At 49.1% G+C, this 16,086-nt stretch overlaps 2 protein-coding genes across 8 annotated transcripts in view; both read right to left on the reverse strand.

Annotated features, from left to right (window-relative positions):
• Positions 1-8,740, reverse strand: part of SEPT5 (septin 5) — a 39,102-nt gene extending 30,362 nt beyond the window's left edge. The window contains exons 1-2 of one of the 3 annotated variants that reach the window (XM_027689697.1): positions 8,628-8,740; positions 8,484-8,494 (exon numbers count right to left, since the gene is read on the reverse strand). In XM_027689697.1, coding sequence (XP_027545498.1) covers positions 8,484-8,494; positions 8,628-8,670 — 54 coding nt within the window. In that variant the 5' untranslated portion in view covers positions 8,671-8,740. Of the gene's footprint in view, positions 1-8,483; positions 8,501-8,627 lie in introns of all 3 variants that reach the window. The other 2 variants (XM_027689699.1, XM_027689698.1) reach the window with 2 other exon arrangements.
• A 2,832-nt stretch (positions 8,741-11,572) lies between these two features.
• Positions 11,573-16,086, reverse strand: part of LOC113970592 (septin-2) — a 33,850-nt gene continuing 29,336 nt past the window's right edge. For 4 of the 5 annotated variants that reach the window (XM_027689704.1, XM_027689703.1, XM_027689702.1 and 1 more), the window contains one exon: positions 11,573-12,350. The gene's annotated coding sequence lies outside the window, so the exon portion shown is untranslated. The remainder of the gene's footprint in view (positions 12,351-16,086) is intronic. The other variant, XM_027689705.1, reaches the window with a different exon arrangement.

A 16,086-nucleotide genomic window follows, 5' to 3' on the forward strand; every position in this document is an offset into this window, starting at 1 on the left:
AGGGACCATCCCCAGCTCTGGGATGGCAGCAGCCTCTGCTCAGGGACGGGCAGGCTGCACAGAGCAGGCACTGAGGAAGGGCAGTGCTGGGCTCCACCCAGTCACTCTGGTTCACCCAAACTGCTGTGAAGGGCAGTGCTGTGAACCTGGCATGAGCCCAGGGTGGTGGGGCAGGGCAGATGAGGCTCATCCCAGGGCCAGGAGGACACGGGGATGCTGAGCAGGGTCCCAGACAGGTCCATGTGACAGTACTGGGGTGCACACAGCAAACACCCTTCTAACTCACTGACCTCCACGGGTCTGTCTGAGCCCTGGAGTGTCAGCCCCAGGGCTGCCAGCAGACTAGAGTTGATCCAGAGTGTTCAGCTGCTCAGTGAACCTGGAGTGCTTCCCAAGCATGTGCCTGGATTAACTGCTGGTAAAAGCACCAAGTCCTTTTCAATAACTGTCCTCTCTGATATGCACTTCTCTCATAAATACATGCTCTGCCAAGGGCTCCTTTCAAGGCAAGGAGAGCCCTTTAAAGTAAGCAGACAAACAGGTACCAACCCGAGAGTGAGACATGAGCACTTTCCTCCCTGTGTGCTCCAGCTCGGGCTCCAGCTGCACCACAGAGCCATCTGGGAGAGTCAGGGTTGCAAGAACCACCCGAGGGAGATGAGAGCTCAGCAGCACCTCCCCTGTCCCCATGACACACTCCTGCTCCTCTCAGCTGGGCACTCACAGCAGCAAGGCTCTGCTGCATCATTGAATTTTAACTCTTGATGCCTTGGTTCAGCCCACTGCCCACAAAACAGAGCAAACACCAGCTCCTGAGCTCTGATGCCTCTTCCATTACTGTCTGATCCCAGCTGGCACCAGACCTTCTAAGCCAGCAGGAACCTCTGAGAATCTATAGCATCCTAAAAGCCATAATTCTTCCTGATGTTTTTTACATCAGGCCTCGGGCAGAGGGAAATTACTACTGGCCCAGATGGGCATTTCCAATACTGCTTATCCACATTTCCAGGACTTCACATCACTTAATACTCAATGCAGAGACTCAGGAGAGCTTTAAACTGAACAGAAAGCACAGCCAAGGGGGCCATGCACGTAGGGCAGGCAGACAGCAGATGTCTCTGTGACTCACGTTTCACCCCAGTATATAATTAATGTAGTATGTAATTTATTTGAAAATAAAAGTGGATGTGAGACTGCAGGATCTAAAGACACTACATGTGTGTACATATCACAGCAAGAACGAGCCCAGTGCGTCAGGAGGGATTAAAATAGTTCCCACAGTGAGGAAAGAGCCAGGAGACATCACAAGAGACTTGCCTGGGAAGTGATCTTAAAAATAATTGCAATACAAACTAAAGCAGTAAAAGGCCTGGCCTGTGCTCTCATGTGTCTGTTCACACAGCTCCAAGCACCAGGGAAAGGCAAAATGAAAGGCAGTGACTGGAGCCCTGAGCACATCTGTCCTGCCAGAGCTTTGCCTCCCAGCGAGCAGGAGGGACAGTTCAGCCCCTGCAGACTCCTTTCCCACAGGCCACCTGAGTGGATCTCTCCTTCCCCTCCCCTGCTTCTGCACTGAGAATGTCCAGAGGTCAGTGGGCCGGGCTGGCTCCTCATGGCCAGTCTCCAGCAGCCAGCACTCATCATCCTGTGGTTTATTTGCTCAGCCTGTGCTCCCAGCTCCCAGTTTCCTGCCAGGAGTCATTCTGGGAGAACGGCACCAACTGCCCGGGGTGGGGTCAGGCAGACACGGGCCATCCCAGCCCCACACACCCCTGGACACACTGGGTAACGAGCTGCAAGACAAACAGGGCACTCCCTGAGATCCCAGGGAAGAGCCAAGGGCTGAGCTGCACAGGGCCGGGTCAGCCCCTGCCCTGCCTGTCCCTCTGTCCAGAGCCACAGGGTGAGCAGTGTCCTGGTCCTGCTTCAGCCAGTGCCACCCTGCAGAGACAGCCCGGGGCTGAGAGCTGAGGGAGAAACTGCAGTTATCTATGAAGGGCTTCCCACCTCTGACTGACTGACAGCTACACTGGCTCACAGCCCAGAGAGCCCGGGGCCAGCCTGAACCACAGCCCAGGATCCTCCTGCCTCAGCCCTGAGCCCCCCTCAGCCCCGAGCCCCCCTCAGCCCTGGCTGCCACGCAGGGCACCAGGTTGGGGCAGCCTGAGGGCTGCCCAGCTCTGTCCACAAGGTTTGTGCCACCTTGAGCATCCCCACACTGCCCTGCACAGCACAGCCATGTCCCTCTTCTGGGGCTCAACTTCAGCCTCAGCTTCTCTCTTTCCTTTTGATTTCAGGAGGGGACAGTTGTACTAAAGCCAGAAACTAAACGATTCTCCCCCCCCCCTTGGCACTACACCCTTGCAGATGCCTGTGCAGGGTTTCACTTCCTCTTCAGCTCTTGGCCAACACTTAGCCAAGCTCTGCTCATTGGCAAAGGGAGTCCCTGCATCCTCCCAGCACACTCTGCTCTCACCACCCTGGCACTGACTGCTGTGGTGCTGCTGGACACGTGGTAGTGGCTGGGAGTGATGACCAGGGCAGGGACAGCAGTCTAGAGTTGAGTGTTAGCAGGCCCTGACAGCTTTCACTGAATGCACCGGAGACACAAAACAGAAGGAATTCAGAATATCACCCCATTCAGCCCTCAAAACAAAGAGGACTCTTACTGAAGTCAGGAGCGACAGATCTGCTCCATTTCCTGCAGCCCAGCCCCTGTGGGCAGCACCCAAATCCTTCCTCTCAGCACCCTCAGTGCCACCTCCTGCTGTCCATGCTGAGCAGTGTTCCAGGAAGCCCAAGCCAGGATGGATGTGGCTGCTGCTCATCCAGGATGAGGAGCAGCAGCCACCTCCATCCTGATGAGGAGCACGTGTTCTGGCACCCCCTCCAGCTCCTCTGATGCACCACACACCAACCAGCTCCTGAACACTTCTGTGGGAACGAGATGACTGCAAACCTCTTCACAGCTCTGGGGACAATTCTCTGGGAGAAAAGGAATGTTTAACTGCAGACAAGCATTTTTCCTGTGCTTCAAGGCTAACCACACTGTAGACATACACACACACAAAATCCAGCCCTTATGGGAATTACTCCAGCATGCTATGAAACAGCTTGCATATGCTTCACAAAAATCTCAACTCACACACATATTAGAGATGCCACATGCTTCTTTCGTGGGTATTAGAGGTTTATCCTGTGTGGTTTCACTGTATGAGGGAAATCTCTGCTTTTGGTAAGAAGGGGACAAAGGCTTAGTGTTGGTCAGGCAAGAAAGCTCTACAGGTAAGCAATGAATGTGTCTTCCAGTTCATGGTCTGCTATCCAGGAAAGAAAAACCAAACAGAGGCCACTAACTGGAAGAGGAACAACGGGAGAGGAACCCTTTTGGCTTAGCCAAGAGGTATCTCAGCAAGAAGTGCCTCAAGGATAAAGATGGAGCAGAGCTCTCCAGGCTTGGTCCCAGCAGTGTGAGCAGAACCTGCAGCACAGTTACAGGAGCCACTGCTGTGGGCAGGGGAGTGTCCCAAAACCGCAAGGGAAGCCCCAGTTAAAGCTAATTTGGCAAAGCTCTAGAGAAACACAGCAGGGACCCAGCCTGGCCTGGCACAGGGAACAACCAGCTGGCTGAGGGGGAATCTCCCCTGGATTTCCAAGATGCCCATTTTACTGGGTATTGAATGAACAGCAACTTAGACTGAAACTGGCAAATAGAGGTTCTAGAAAACACTAAACACCACCAGTTGTTTCTCTAGACTTGCCTTTCCTCAGCTTTTCCAGGGAACTGTCATAACATAACCCCCTCACATTTATTCCCAGAACCATGGAATGAAGAACAGCATCACATAAAGGCAGTGACATTTCTGAGAGCCTAAGTGGTTGTAAGAGACTCAACTTTGAGGACTAAAAGCACCCAGGGACTGTTTCTCCTTCATTCAGATGGCAGCAACGTTTTCCCCTCTGCAATTATGAGCTGCCTTCTGTGAAGCCCCAGCAGTCTGCAAGCCTGCAGCTGAGCAAGCACCACAAGTGTCTCTTGGGGTTAAATGAAGGTTGTTGCTACTTCCTTAATGTCAGCAAGGATCAGGCCCTAACATCTGTCAAACTCACACATCTGGTTCGTGTTCCTGGAACAGCCCTGCACAGCTCACACAAGAGCAGCACAGTTTTGGATTTGCACACAAGTAGCTGGGCAGGGAAATTCAAGGGACAAAAACCCCTGTGCAGGAAACACTTCCTTCTCCTTCCTCATAAACTGCAGATTGCCACTTGCACTGAGGGCTGAACCTCTCCCCTGCCCTGCCCTCCCAACCGTTTCAACCATTTGGAGCATAAATAATTGAAGAGAGACAGCAGCAGCAGCAGGAGGCAGATCCTGTGCCCAGCTCTCCAGCAGTTCCCTTTCCCCACCAAGTCCATGTGTTGACCTCTTTTTACAGCCCTTTTCCAAGAAGCCAAGCAGACAAAGGGGAAGGGGGGGAAAGAAGTGCCCAGGACGGGCTTCCCTGCCCAGCCCAGCCCAGCCCAGCCCATCTGTGTGCCAGGGCTGTTCAGACAGATGTCCAGCAGAGACACAGGCAGGGCTGGGCCTCCTGACCTGCTGCAGTCCCACCCAGATCCCCACACGCTGTTCTGAGCACTGAGCCCTTGCCCAGCTTGGAGGGCAAAGGACCAACGTTGTCTTTTGAAATGGGCCAAAAAAATTAATGAACCACACGAGGCTTTTCACAGAGAAGTAAAAGCTTCCACTCCTGTGCTACGTCTGGCCAAGATACACTGGGCCATCAGAAAAGCAAGCAGGGATGTGCTGCTTTAAGAGTGTTTCCAGTATTTACCTCCAGATTCTGTGACTAATTTGCTACTCCCTTTCTGGCAGGCACATCTTGGTAGCCAGGATGTAAGACCAGGGTTGGAAAACACAGAGGTTGGACGAGACATTAATGTGGGGAGTCAAAGAGAAACAGCCTCACCCAGGGCGAGCTATGACACAGTGAGAGACTATCCAGCTGTGGTGAAATATCCCACCAGACAGCTGCAAACATCATTTTGCTTTCTCTGAGGAAAAAAAAAAAACAAACCAACAAAAACCACCTCCTCACAACCACCCTGAATTGATACAGAGCATGACAGGCAGCACAGGAACACAGATCCACACTGCTGCTCCCAATGACTCAAGGAATCACAATTATAAATAATTCATTTAACTCTGAGAAAACTGAAAAAGTCAGTGATACTCTGCTCTGCTTTCAGGCTCCATGGTTTTCTGCACAAGCAAGAAGAACTGTCCTCTGGTTTCAAGACTACAAGAACTGTTATTGTAAGAAAAACACTTAAGTGAAAGACAGCAATGACTCAAAGCTATGGGGCAGGTACAAATGCTCCAAGCTGCTCCAACAGAGACTTTGGAGGGATTCTGTAAAGACCAAGCTCTGCTTCTGGTCTTTCTTGTGCAGTTGCTGTGCAAGGGAACCTCGCCCTCACAAAACTCAGCTAATCCATTGTCACCACACAGGTACCACACAGACACTGAGGGTCACAGCAGCTCATCCTCAACCCGCTCCAGACAAAATCCCCAAAGGATTCTGAATACAAGCTTTTAAGATATAAACCCCAGATTCTCAAAAACTGAAACACAAAGGCAATGGATTCTCAGTGTCTCACAATGACTGGCACTGAAACCACTCCTCCAGTCAAACTACCTTTTGCACAGCATCTTCTCCATACACAGCACCTCCATATCTATTTTACTGACAAGGAGACCACTTCAAAATATGTTCAAGTAGAAAAAAAGGACCAAGCTCAATACAAAAGGCACAGCCCTGTAATTTCAAACCCACTGAAAGAACTGGATCCACCAGATAGTCTCTGCTCCCACACCCAAACAGCTTTGCAAATTGATGGGGTGGGGAGAGATCAACTTGGGAAGGAGAGGTTCCCATCCTGATTTAAAAAGAAACAATTACTTCAAAGAAGAGACATGGGCCTGAATGAGCAAGAGCCAGCTTCAGAGACAAGGCAAGGTAACACCCCAAACACACACAACACGAGCTGGGAGGGTGTTCTGCAGGAGTGTGCCAGGAGACTCCAGTTCAACTGGGTACTTGGGTGGTTTCACCTGTACTGCTCCCACAGCAGCACCTCGGGCTCTGGCAGAGCATCCACCCTCTGCCCTTGCCCTGTTTGGTTCTCAGGTCAATACTCCTGACACATTGCAAGGTTTCCCTCACACGGGGCCCACGCACATGGGACATTAGTCATGGCTTCAGCTGCCTCCCCATGAGCACCATGCAGTGATCCAGAGGATATGAACTGCTGGGACAGAAACCACCCCCTCCAAGAGGTGCTGAACGAGGTAACACGGACTGGGGAGCCTGGTCTCACCAGCAACCTGCTGCAGAGCTTCAACCACAGACTGGATCCCTCCAGCCCAGGCCCTCAAACCACAACCCTTCCCCTTGGAAAGCTGGATGCTCTGCACACAGAGACCAGCACCAAACCTCCATGGACTCCCACAGCACGAGTTCAGCGTGTGATTAATCAAATAACAGGTCATTCCTTGAAAATCAGAGAGGTGGAGAATCTACCGTTATTTTTCCTTCATAAATGGTAGTAATTAAGAGCCCAACAGAGTCCCCTGGAGCCAGACAGTGCATCAGCCCTGACTGTGCTGGGAAGGAGGATGAAGACAAGACACATTCTTTGACACCACATTGTTCCATTCTTTGGACTCAGTAAGTGATGAACATTATTAAGAATTACCCAAATGCTACCCTACTTACATGCAACCTATTGTACTGCCCTCTCAGAAGCTCACTTCATTTCCCAACTATTTATAAAAAAACCCTTATATAATACATTTTGAAAAATTGGTTCAGGCAAGAATCACAGTTTTAGTACATCTTTTAAATTGTTACCTGCTGCCAGATGCGAGCAGGTTGGGGAAAAAAACTGGCAGAGGAAAAAAAAATCCCGCTCTTAAAGGATGCTAAATAAAATTAAAGTAGGAAACCACAAATTAACAGATTGCTTTGTGTTCACAGTTCGTTTTCCCTCCACCATCCACAAGGAACATGGCTGGCCCAAACCCATAATGAACTGTGCTCTGTCATGCAAGCCCAGCTCCACACTCAGTGGGAGATACACGGACACACCTCTGCATTTGAGGAGAGCCCTCTCTTGCCCCAGCCCTGTCCTGCAGACATGGGCTCTCTGGGGTACAGACTCCAGCCCCTCTCACCTCTGCAGTGTGACAGAGGCCTCCAGGAGACACGATAACATCTACAAGAGACTCCTCTGATCTCTACCTGCTTCTGCCCCCGGGCAATGAGCAGAACGGAGCCTTGTACCTAACCTGCTTCCCTCTTAATTTAAAAACAAATGAACTAAAGAACAGCATGTTTCTAGTGGGTCACAGAGCTTCTCCCCAGTTCACAGCTTACACTAAATGTTCTGCAATTTCAGAACACGTTCTGGAGTGTCTTCCTCCAGAAATAAAGCAAGAATTAGCTGCAATACTCAGAAATAACTACAAAATACTAGCAAAACTTTAAGTAGCTTGGGAAAAATGCATCTGGTGATCCCATTATCCTATTACCCCTGGATTTACTTTGTTCTTCTCATCACTGCAATCAGCAGCTCACAAAAATGCACAAGTATCTTTTCACAGTGCCCAAGTCTGCATTACATAGGGAAACATCATCTCTTGCCGTGGCCAGGTGAATGCCCAAGCTGCTACAATGCCAGTTTGCTCCTCTGTGGCCCAGGAAGGCTGTGCAGTACCAGGGTTTCAGCAGGCAAGGTGTTTGCTTCCTATGGAATTGGAGCCTCAGAGAAAGCTTGGACCCAAAGGCAAGTGTGAGCCAGGCTGGGAGCGGGTGGGCCCTGCTGCGTTACCATCGCCTCCATCCCCACCCCTGGGAGACAGAAAAGCTCTTCCATCATCATAAAAAACCCCTCTTGCCTACATCACGATGATGTAGGAACACACAGGGCTCTGATAACCCCTTACCTAGGCGTTCAAGATCTGCAGAAAAGGATTCCTCCTTCATTTCAAATATCCTAAATCCCTCCAAAGACCAAATAGAGAACAAAAAAACCTGCCGATGTCATCTGATTGCATCACTCCTCCTCTCTCTCCGGGACTCAAAGGCATGTCTCCAAATAGCTATAAGCTTTGCAAAGCAAAACAGATGTTCCCTAACGCCCAAATAAATCCCGGCCGCCCGCGAGGTGCCGATGGGCTGCAGCACCGAGGGGCGGCAGGACCGGGGCCGTGTCTGCGCATCTGTGCTGCGGAGGGGAGAGGGATGGGAGACGTGCTCCCGATACCGAAACGCCTCCGCCAGCCCTGCGCTGCCTTCCTCCATCCGAACCCGCTCGACACACCCAAAGGCAGCGAGAAAAAAGAAACCCAACCCAGGACCCGCGGGGATGCGGCGAGCGAAGCCGAGCCCCGGCCGGAGCCCACCCACCCACCCACCTACCTGCTTCTCCTCTGCGGGGCGGCGCGGCCAGGGCGGGATGCCCGCGGCGGGGACCGGCGGCGGGGAGAGAAAAGGAGACAGGGTGAGGCGGGGGGGCCGCGCCGGGCCGCGGGAGGGACCGGCCCCGTGTCCCCTTCGCCTCACCTGCGCTCACCGCCTTGCTCTTGTACCGCGTGCCCGCGCTCATGCTGCCTCCGGGGCCGCGGCACTGCCGCCTGTGCCGGGGCGGCTGCGGGACCGGCCGGGAGAGACACAGCGCCGGGGCCGCCCCGACAGGGGCCGCGGCCGCCCGGGGCCGCCAATCCCGGCAGCGGGACCGCCCCGGGACCGCCCCCGCCGGGACACACCGGCACCGGGCATCGGAGAGAGACCCCTGCACGGACCCGCCGGGATACACCGGCACCGGGCATCGGAGAGAGACCCCTGCCCGGACCCGCCGGGATACACCGGCACTGGCACCGGGCATGAGAGAGAGAGAGAGAGAGAGACCGAGAGACCCCTGCCCAGCCCCGCCGGGCCACACTGGCACGGGGCACCGGAGTGAGAGACTCCTGCCCCAGAGCCCCCTGCCCAGAGCCCTGCCTGCTCTCCACACAAACACAACAGCCAGAAGAGGGAATACAGTGTTAAAAAATAAATAAATAAATACAAAACCCAAACACAAATGGAATAAATAGGAAATGCGTTTCCAGATTTAGCGCCTTGAAATACAGTGGGAAGTCCTGAATCATACTGCAACCATGCTGCGTGAAGTAGGAATGTGTGCTCTGTTTCCATTAAAAAAAATTTTAGAGAGGTTATATGGAAAGTTATTTTAGGTAAAAGCTGTCAGTATAACTCCTAAAGAAAAGGCAAGAGAGAACTCAAATGAAAAGCAGCAGTTGCACATGATTTGAGAACAGCTCATAGAAACCTCAACAGCAGAGGAGACAGGAGAGAGGGATGTGAAGACTCGGGACACCCAGATCCTTCCCCTGCCTTCCACGGCTGCAGGGAGGGCTCACATCCTCCACATGTCGAGGACAGGTAAATTATCAGACCTGAAACTCTTCTGAATACAGGACAGGATAAGCTTGGCAGGGTGATGGCTGCACAAGTGCAAGGGCACTGCCCTGCCTTGGAACAAATCTGACACCAACGCCACAGTGCTAACTTTTCAAATCCTTGTAGTTATCACAGCATTTATCTTGGCATTTCTGCCACCTTCTCATTCAAAACATCCCTCAGATCTAAACAAGGAGACACTTTCAAGACCAGAGATTGGTAATCCCAGGCACATACATTTAAAAACCCCATTAGCTCATTCTGAGTTCACTTTTAGCCATTGATTCAATGCATCAGAAAAAAAATAAATCAGGTAATTGTCAGCAAATTTTCTTGTTTTTAAACACTAGAGAGCCCCAGACCATTAGAGACCCTGCACCACAATTAAAGGCACCAAGGAGCCAATCAGCCTTTCCTGAGTTGGTTTATAGTCTGCCACAGTGCTCAAAGCTAAGGAAGACTGAAAGGACCACAGTCAACTCTCCTCGATCCTGCTGAACAGTCATTAAAATAGTTACATATGGGCACCTTGTCCCAGTGCTGGCAAATGTCAGTCTGGAGAAGGCCAGGGTGGAATTCTGAGGAAGTGACTTGTCTTCCATGGCCCTGGCACTGCTGGCACGATTGGAGTGGAAATGCAAGGTCACAAAAGGAGGTTCTAGGCAGAGTCCTCCATCCAGAGATCTTCAGACTAGCAAAGACTTCACAACTATACATTCCCCCAGTAAGCTGTGAAGTATTTTAACAAAACCAAGTTCAAATGTAACTGAAAATTAACATCAGACAACATCAAAGAAGTGGTAGAAAGCATATGGGATCAGTAGCACTGCAAGCCCTCCTGGGACAATTATTAAAACAGATCTCAGATTTTGAGCCAAAATGCTCCATCTGGAATCCACAAGCCCAAAGAAGGTAAAGACTACAACTCCTAATCAGTACCCACTAGTAAAAATCTGTTCACTAAGGCCTCCCACATGAGAATTGTGACAGTGACATTAGGTGCCTTGCTTTGAAAAGAGGGAGGAAAAAACCCTCTGTTCTTAATAAAATTAAAGACTAGATGCTTTTGAAAGTGCATTTCCCATCGTCCTAGCTGGCTTTGAAAGGTGAAGCTTTGATGTTCCCTTTGCTCAGAGCTAACCCAGCCATACCAAGGTCTGTAACTGCAGCCGGGGTTTCTCAGGAGGGTGTGACTGCCCAGACTTCCACAAGCACAAACGCGCATCATTTTATCAAGGCTGAGAAACAGTAAGAAAGGTGCAAATAACAGCAAACTACTGATGAGATGATGTTTCCCATGAAATCTCTCACCTTGGTCCTCTGGACAGACACACTTAAATTCAAATCTTCAAAAACCTGAAGAGACTTGGTGTGAACACAAACCTGTCACTGAATTTCTTCTGTCACCTCCATGATAGCAGCCACTGAGGTAACAATGAAACGTCCAGTTTATGCAGTTCAACTCCAAACAAGCCAAATATGCATCCCTGTGTGCTTGTGAATCCTATCCTGATTAAACACTCATTGCTAGACAGCAAAATTAAGGCTAATCATTACATGAGAGACACCCCAATTTAGTACAGAAGACAAAGTGTCTCAATCCCCCATTTGCAAAGTAATTTACACTTATGCATATATAAAACACACAAGACTACAAAAGCATGCAGAAAAGAGCTATACACTCAGTAATGACAGAAAGGAAATACTTTATAAATTCATGCATGTTGCTAAGATGTGCAAACAGATTTTCCAAGGTATTTACCCACCCAAAAGACGTCAGTAGGTGCCTAATGAACTTTGGGGAAAAGTGGATGCAAAGCCTTGCTACCCAACTTCCAGGTAAAACACTTTTAGAGTTGTTTCGAAATGAAATCAAAGCAGTTTGTATGCAGAGAAATTTTAGAAAATGCCTTCATTCCCCAAAGTAAACATCACAATTCCTTTGAATACACCATTACAGCACTTCATAGATTAGCTTGAAAAAGCCAAAATAAAATAAAACAAAAAAAAAATACAACTCCCTCCCCAAAAAATAAAAATCCACATTTTCCACATTCGTACAATTTATTACAAAACTTGAATGCAAATTAGTGTTATGGTATATAAAAAACTGAGTACATGCCATCGCTCAGCTGACAGATAGAAATGCCTGTGACAAGTTGTTGCCATCAATAGTTGAGAGCCTCAGCAGCCCCTAAGAGCCCCACGAGCCGTGGGGTGTGCAGAGTTCACAGTAAGGCACGAGACAGAACAGCCAGCTCTGCTGTACCACTGCTGGAGCATCAGCTTTGGACACCTTCTCATACAACCACAGCAATGCAAATCACCAGAGATGGAGCTCCAAAAGTAACAAAAGCAGAGAGAAAGTTCTGAAAAACTGATATGATACATGATGACTTAAAATGGCAGGTGAAAGTTATGATACTGTGCAAACACACATTTTACTGTAAACAGGCCACAAAGTCTTAGTATTAACCACGAAACTGTTCAGAACAACCTACCAGATACATGATTAACTCCTTAAACCCACCACAATGACTAGTCCATACAGAGTACTCTTATCAGCTTCTGATAAAAAGATATAGGAAGGATAATAAACCCACATTTATAAGTATGAAGACAGCATTGCCAAAAGAATCAAAGAAAGATACACTGTAAGTTGAATAACATTGGATATATAAAACGAGCCGTTTTACAACACGTTCTTCAGACTTTGTGTTTGTTTTAGCAGGTCCTGGTCTGTGGCATCCAGCTTTTGCATTTGAAGGGTCCCACTCGGGCAAAGAAAACAGAGCACCCATCCACTTAGAGACCCGTTAGCTGCTGGGGACAAAAGGGAAAACAAAGAGCATTAGAAAGGACAAACTCTCAGCACTGTCAGAGCATTTGGGGCAGCCTGAGCCCCTCCAAGCAAAGCAGCACAATCCAGGGAACAATCCAGGAACAAGGAGTGTCAGTCCCTGCATCCCAGGGACCTGCCTGAGAACGAGATCAGCTGAGCAGCCTGGCCCCAGATGTTTATCACAAATGTCTAATCAGAGCTAATAAATGAGAACTTATTTTTAGCTACATACTTTGTTAAGCACCCACCCCCCCTCTGTGCCTGCAAGAACAGCAGAAGTGTGTTACAGCTCATCTCCACAGCACTGCCCACCAGGCACCACCTCTCCTGGGACAGAGGCAGCACTGCTGCTGGACACACAAACCACCCAAAAACAGGGCACAAGGGAGCAGCAAGGCTGCTGTCAGGCACCAACACTGCTGGGACGCTGCTTAGGTAAAACAGGAAAGAAGATTTTTTTTCCCAGCATTGGTACAGCAGCATTCCTATGGCTGAAAAAAGGGGATACCAGCCTGTACTTTCAAAAATAACTTCCAGTTTTGGAATTCCTGCGGTTACTTGCCAATCGAAAAGGCTGCCACAAAGAAAGCAGAATTCCAGCTTTCCCTGAAAATCGGGTCTTGCTTAGGAAGATGTGTCAGATTTGGAACTCAGGGAAACACCTCAAATTCTCCAGTCCCAGAAATACTCATTCCTGAGGGGAAAAAATAGCTTAAACATTCATCTGGATAGAGAAAAAGAAATATCCTAGAAAAACACTGTTGTGTCAACTCACTTGATTTCTGCCACCGCCTGCCCAGCTCCAACCTGCTGCAGGTACCTGCAGAGGGAACGGTGCCTGCTGTGTCAGACTCACAAAAGGACTGGAATTTCCAATAAATGGGAAGGCTGGGGTTATAGGCACAGCTGGGCATTGATGTTTCCAGCACCAGCTACACGACACCCACATTTATGTGGTCATGGAACACACCTGGGTGTGGGCAAAGGATGTTTGTAGAGTTTTAGTGTAGATTTGTTTCACTGCTCTTGCTTCCTCATCTCCGTGTGAGACAACATTTCATGATACAATGAGGTTGGTATCGCTCCTGACAAGTTTGACCTGCATCTTTCTTAGACCAACCTCACAGTCCCCCATGCTCCTTTCACCAACACACAGTTTTAATAAATGGCTCCAGCTGCAGTGTGAATTCATCCCATCCTTGAACAGAGGCTACATTTCTCCAGTGTGCCATTAAAACAAAACTCCCTCAGTGAGCAGTGTAACCAGCCAGCACCACGTACACCTGCTCCCTGAACCACCTGGTCACTGCTCAGAATCTTGTGTTTTAAACATTTCAAAAACCTGGGAAGGAATGGGTTTGCCTCCCCCTCGGCTGTTTCCAAGAACACGACAACAATACAGGGCAATTTGACATCTCTACATGTTCACTTCTGAATTCCCAATGAGAGAAATTTGCTTTCTAAGCAGCTACATTTTCTCACTGACCTAAACTGTTTTTCTTCAAGTAGCACCCATTTTATGTTGTAGGTGCACCCCTCTGAGTGTCCCATCAGCAGCAGGAACTTTGGGAAATGGCATCTTTCCACAAGGCAGAGGAGCACTGGACAGCACCAGTGCCTGCTGTGAGGTAGCTGTGACTCATTCTGTTACCTGCACCCCAAACGTTTTGAATTTCTGCTATTTCAGCCCCCCTCTGTTCACTTCACTGCTTCAGGTTTGTTCCCTTTCCTTTGCTGGTCTGCACAGCAAACATCACCACCGAGTTCCCAGGCAGTTCCAAACCCAGCCTCTGAACTGCTTTCTAACGTTCAGCAGTTAAATATGCTGATATTGACAGCCATGAGTCACACACAAATACCAGGCTCCAAGCTTCAAAACTAGAGATGTTCCTCTGCTTCTTTAGCAAAAGGTGTGTCTGAAGCATTTTCAGGTTCCCCATGATATCACATCAGGCTTTGGCACAGACCTGGTAGGTCTGTGTACCCCATCCCTCGGGCACTCTAAATGCCCAAGGAATTCTGGAAGCAAGCCAGAAGGCATCATTCAATCAGCCCATGCCTCCAGGAGCTGCAGTGGATACAGCAGTGTATCCTCTATCCACTGGCACAGAGGAAGAGGTGGAATGTGTCCCTTGTAACATCCCTGGGCAATCAAGGCTCTAAGAGGCAGAGTGCCAGGTGCCACTGCACGTATTCCCAAGGACTGGGAATGCCACTGCAGCCACCACGCTGGGGGTTTCATCCTTCCCAAGGGATCCACACACTGCTGAACGCAAATAAACGTAATTCCATTCACCCCTGACAAGAACAATTCCTATCAGGAGTCTGTTCTCCAAAGGAGACAAGCCCTGGTGCCAGCCCATCAGTGCAGGGTCTGCTCAACAGCTCCACAGTCAGAGGAGCTGCAGCACAATGGTGCCCTCCTGCTCTGGTTCCTAAGCCAGAGAAACAGCCACTGGCAGTGCCAGGCAGTTCTTCCAAATATTACAAATATGCCCAAGCTTCACATTCTCCAGGTTCTCAATTTCAGCTGCCAAAAACTACAGCATGATCTCTATTCCCTCAACTGACATTTCTCATCAGATCAATTCAGCATTCAGCTGCATCGTTTGAAGGCTGGTTGCTATGACAATGCTTTTGTGTTGTTCTGTTAAATGATGTCAATTCATTGGCAGAAAGAAGGGGCTGTTCAGTGTCTTCAGCACTGTTCTTATCAAGAATCAGTGTTAGCAAGCTCAGGAGGCCTTAAAATAGTTGTGGAAATTACAAGCTACACTAAAAGGATTTTCAACATCCTACAGATATTTTAAGTGCAAGATGCTTGGGTTTCTTTTTTATATGAGCATATTTCCCTAACTATAACTACATTTCCAGATGGCTGTATTAGCTCTCCATAGCCTGACTACTGTCACTGGCCTGTCCCAGTATGATCTTGACGTTGAGTGAAGACAACAAACCAGATTTGTAAGAATAATGAGAGGAAAACAGATTGCAAAGAGATACACTTTCAGAAACAGAGAGGGAAAGGGAAGAAATATCCACCAACAACCACTTAATTTGATAAAATAATTCCAGCTTTTCATAATAATTGCTCATCTGAGATGGACAAGTTCAGGAACTAGTCAATATGCTCCTGGAATCACTGCAGGCTTATTTCAAAAGCATTTCATATTGGAGCACCCAAATTAAACTAAGCCTGTTTTAGGTTTTGGTAACTTATTCTCCCCTCCATCTTTCTCTTCAAACCCTTATTTGAACTGTCAAGTGTAAGAAGCTTCTACCCTTTAGAGCAGCCTTGTGCTTTAGAAGAAAAAATCTGAAAAAGATTAGTAAGGTGAATCTATCAAAAGTTAGGGTAAAAAAAATTGTTACTGCTTATTCCAAGAATATTTTGGTGTCCAGCTGTGCTCTCATTGCCTGCTACAATCTCCTCCACTGCACTGTCTGTGCACAGGAGCTGTGAAATGTTTAGAGGAGACAGATAAAGGGCAGGTCAGCACACCTCAGGCTGCACTCAGAGATCTCATCCAGCCCCCTCTGTGTTCACAGGCCTTTGCCAGAGCCTGCAGGGGGAACAGGAGTGACCAGAGTGCCACAATCACCTTCCCTTCCCACCTCTGACCCAGGCTCCTCCTTCCCTGCCAGGATTGTGCTTCTCCAGAGCAAGAGATCTGTCCATCCCTCCCCTCTGGAAACCTGGAGCACATTCCCTGGGTG

Source organism: Neopelma chrysocephalum, unplaced genomic scaffold (genome assembly GCF_003984885.1).
Source record: "Neopelma chrysocephalum unplaced genomic scaffold, ASM398488v2 Primary Assembly neopelma1_77, whole genome shotgun sequence".
Taxonomy (NCBI): Eukaryota; Metazoa; Chordata; class Aves; order Passeriformes; family Pipridae; genus Neopelma; species Neopelma chrysocephalum.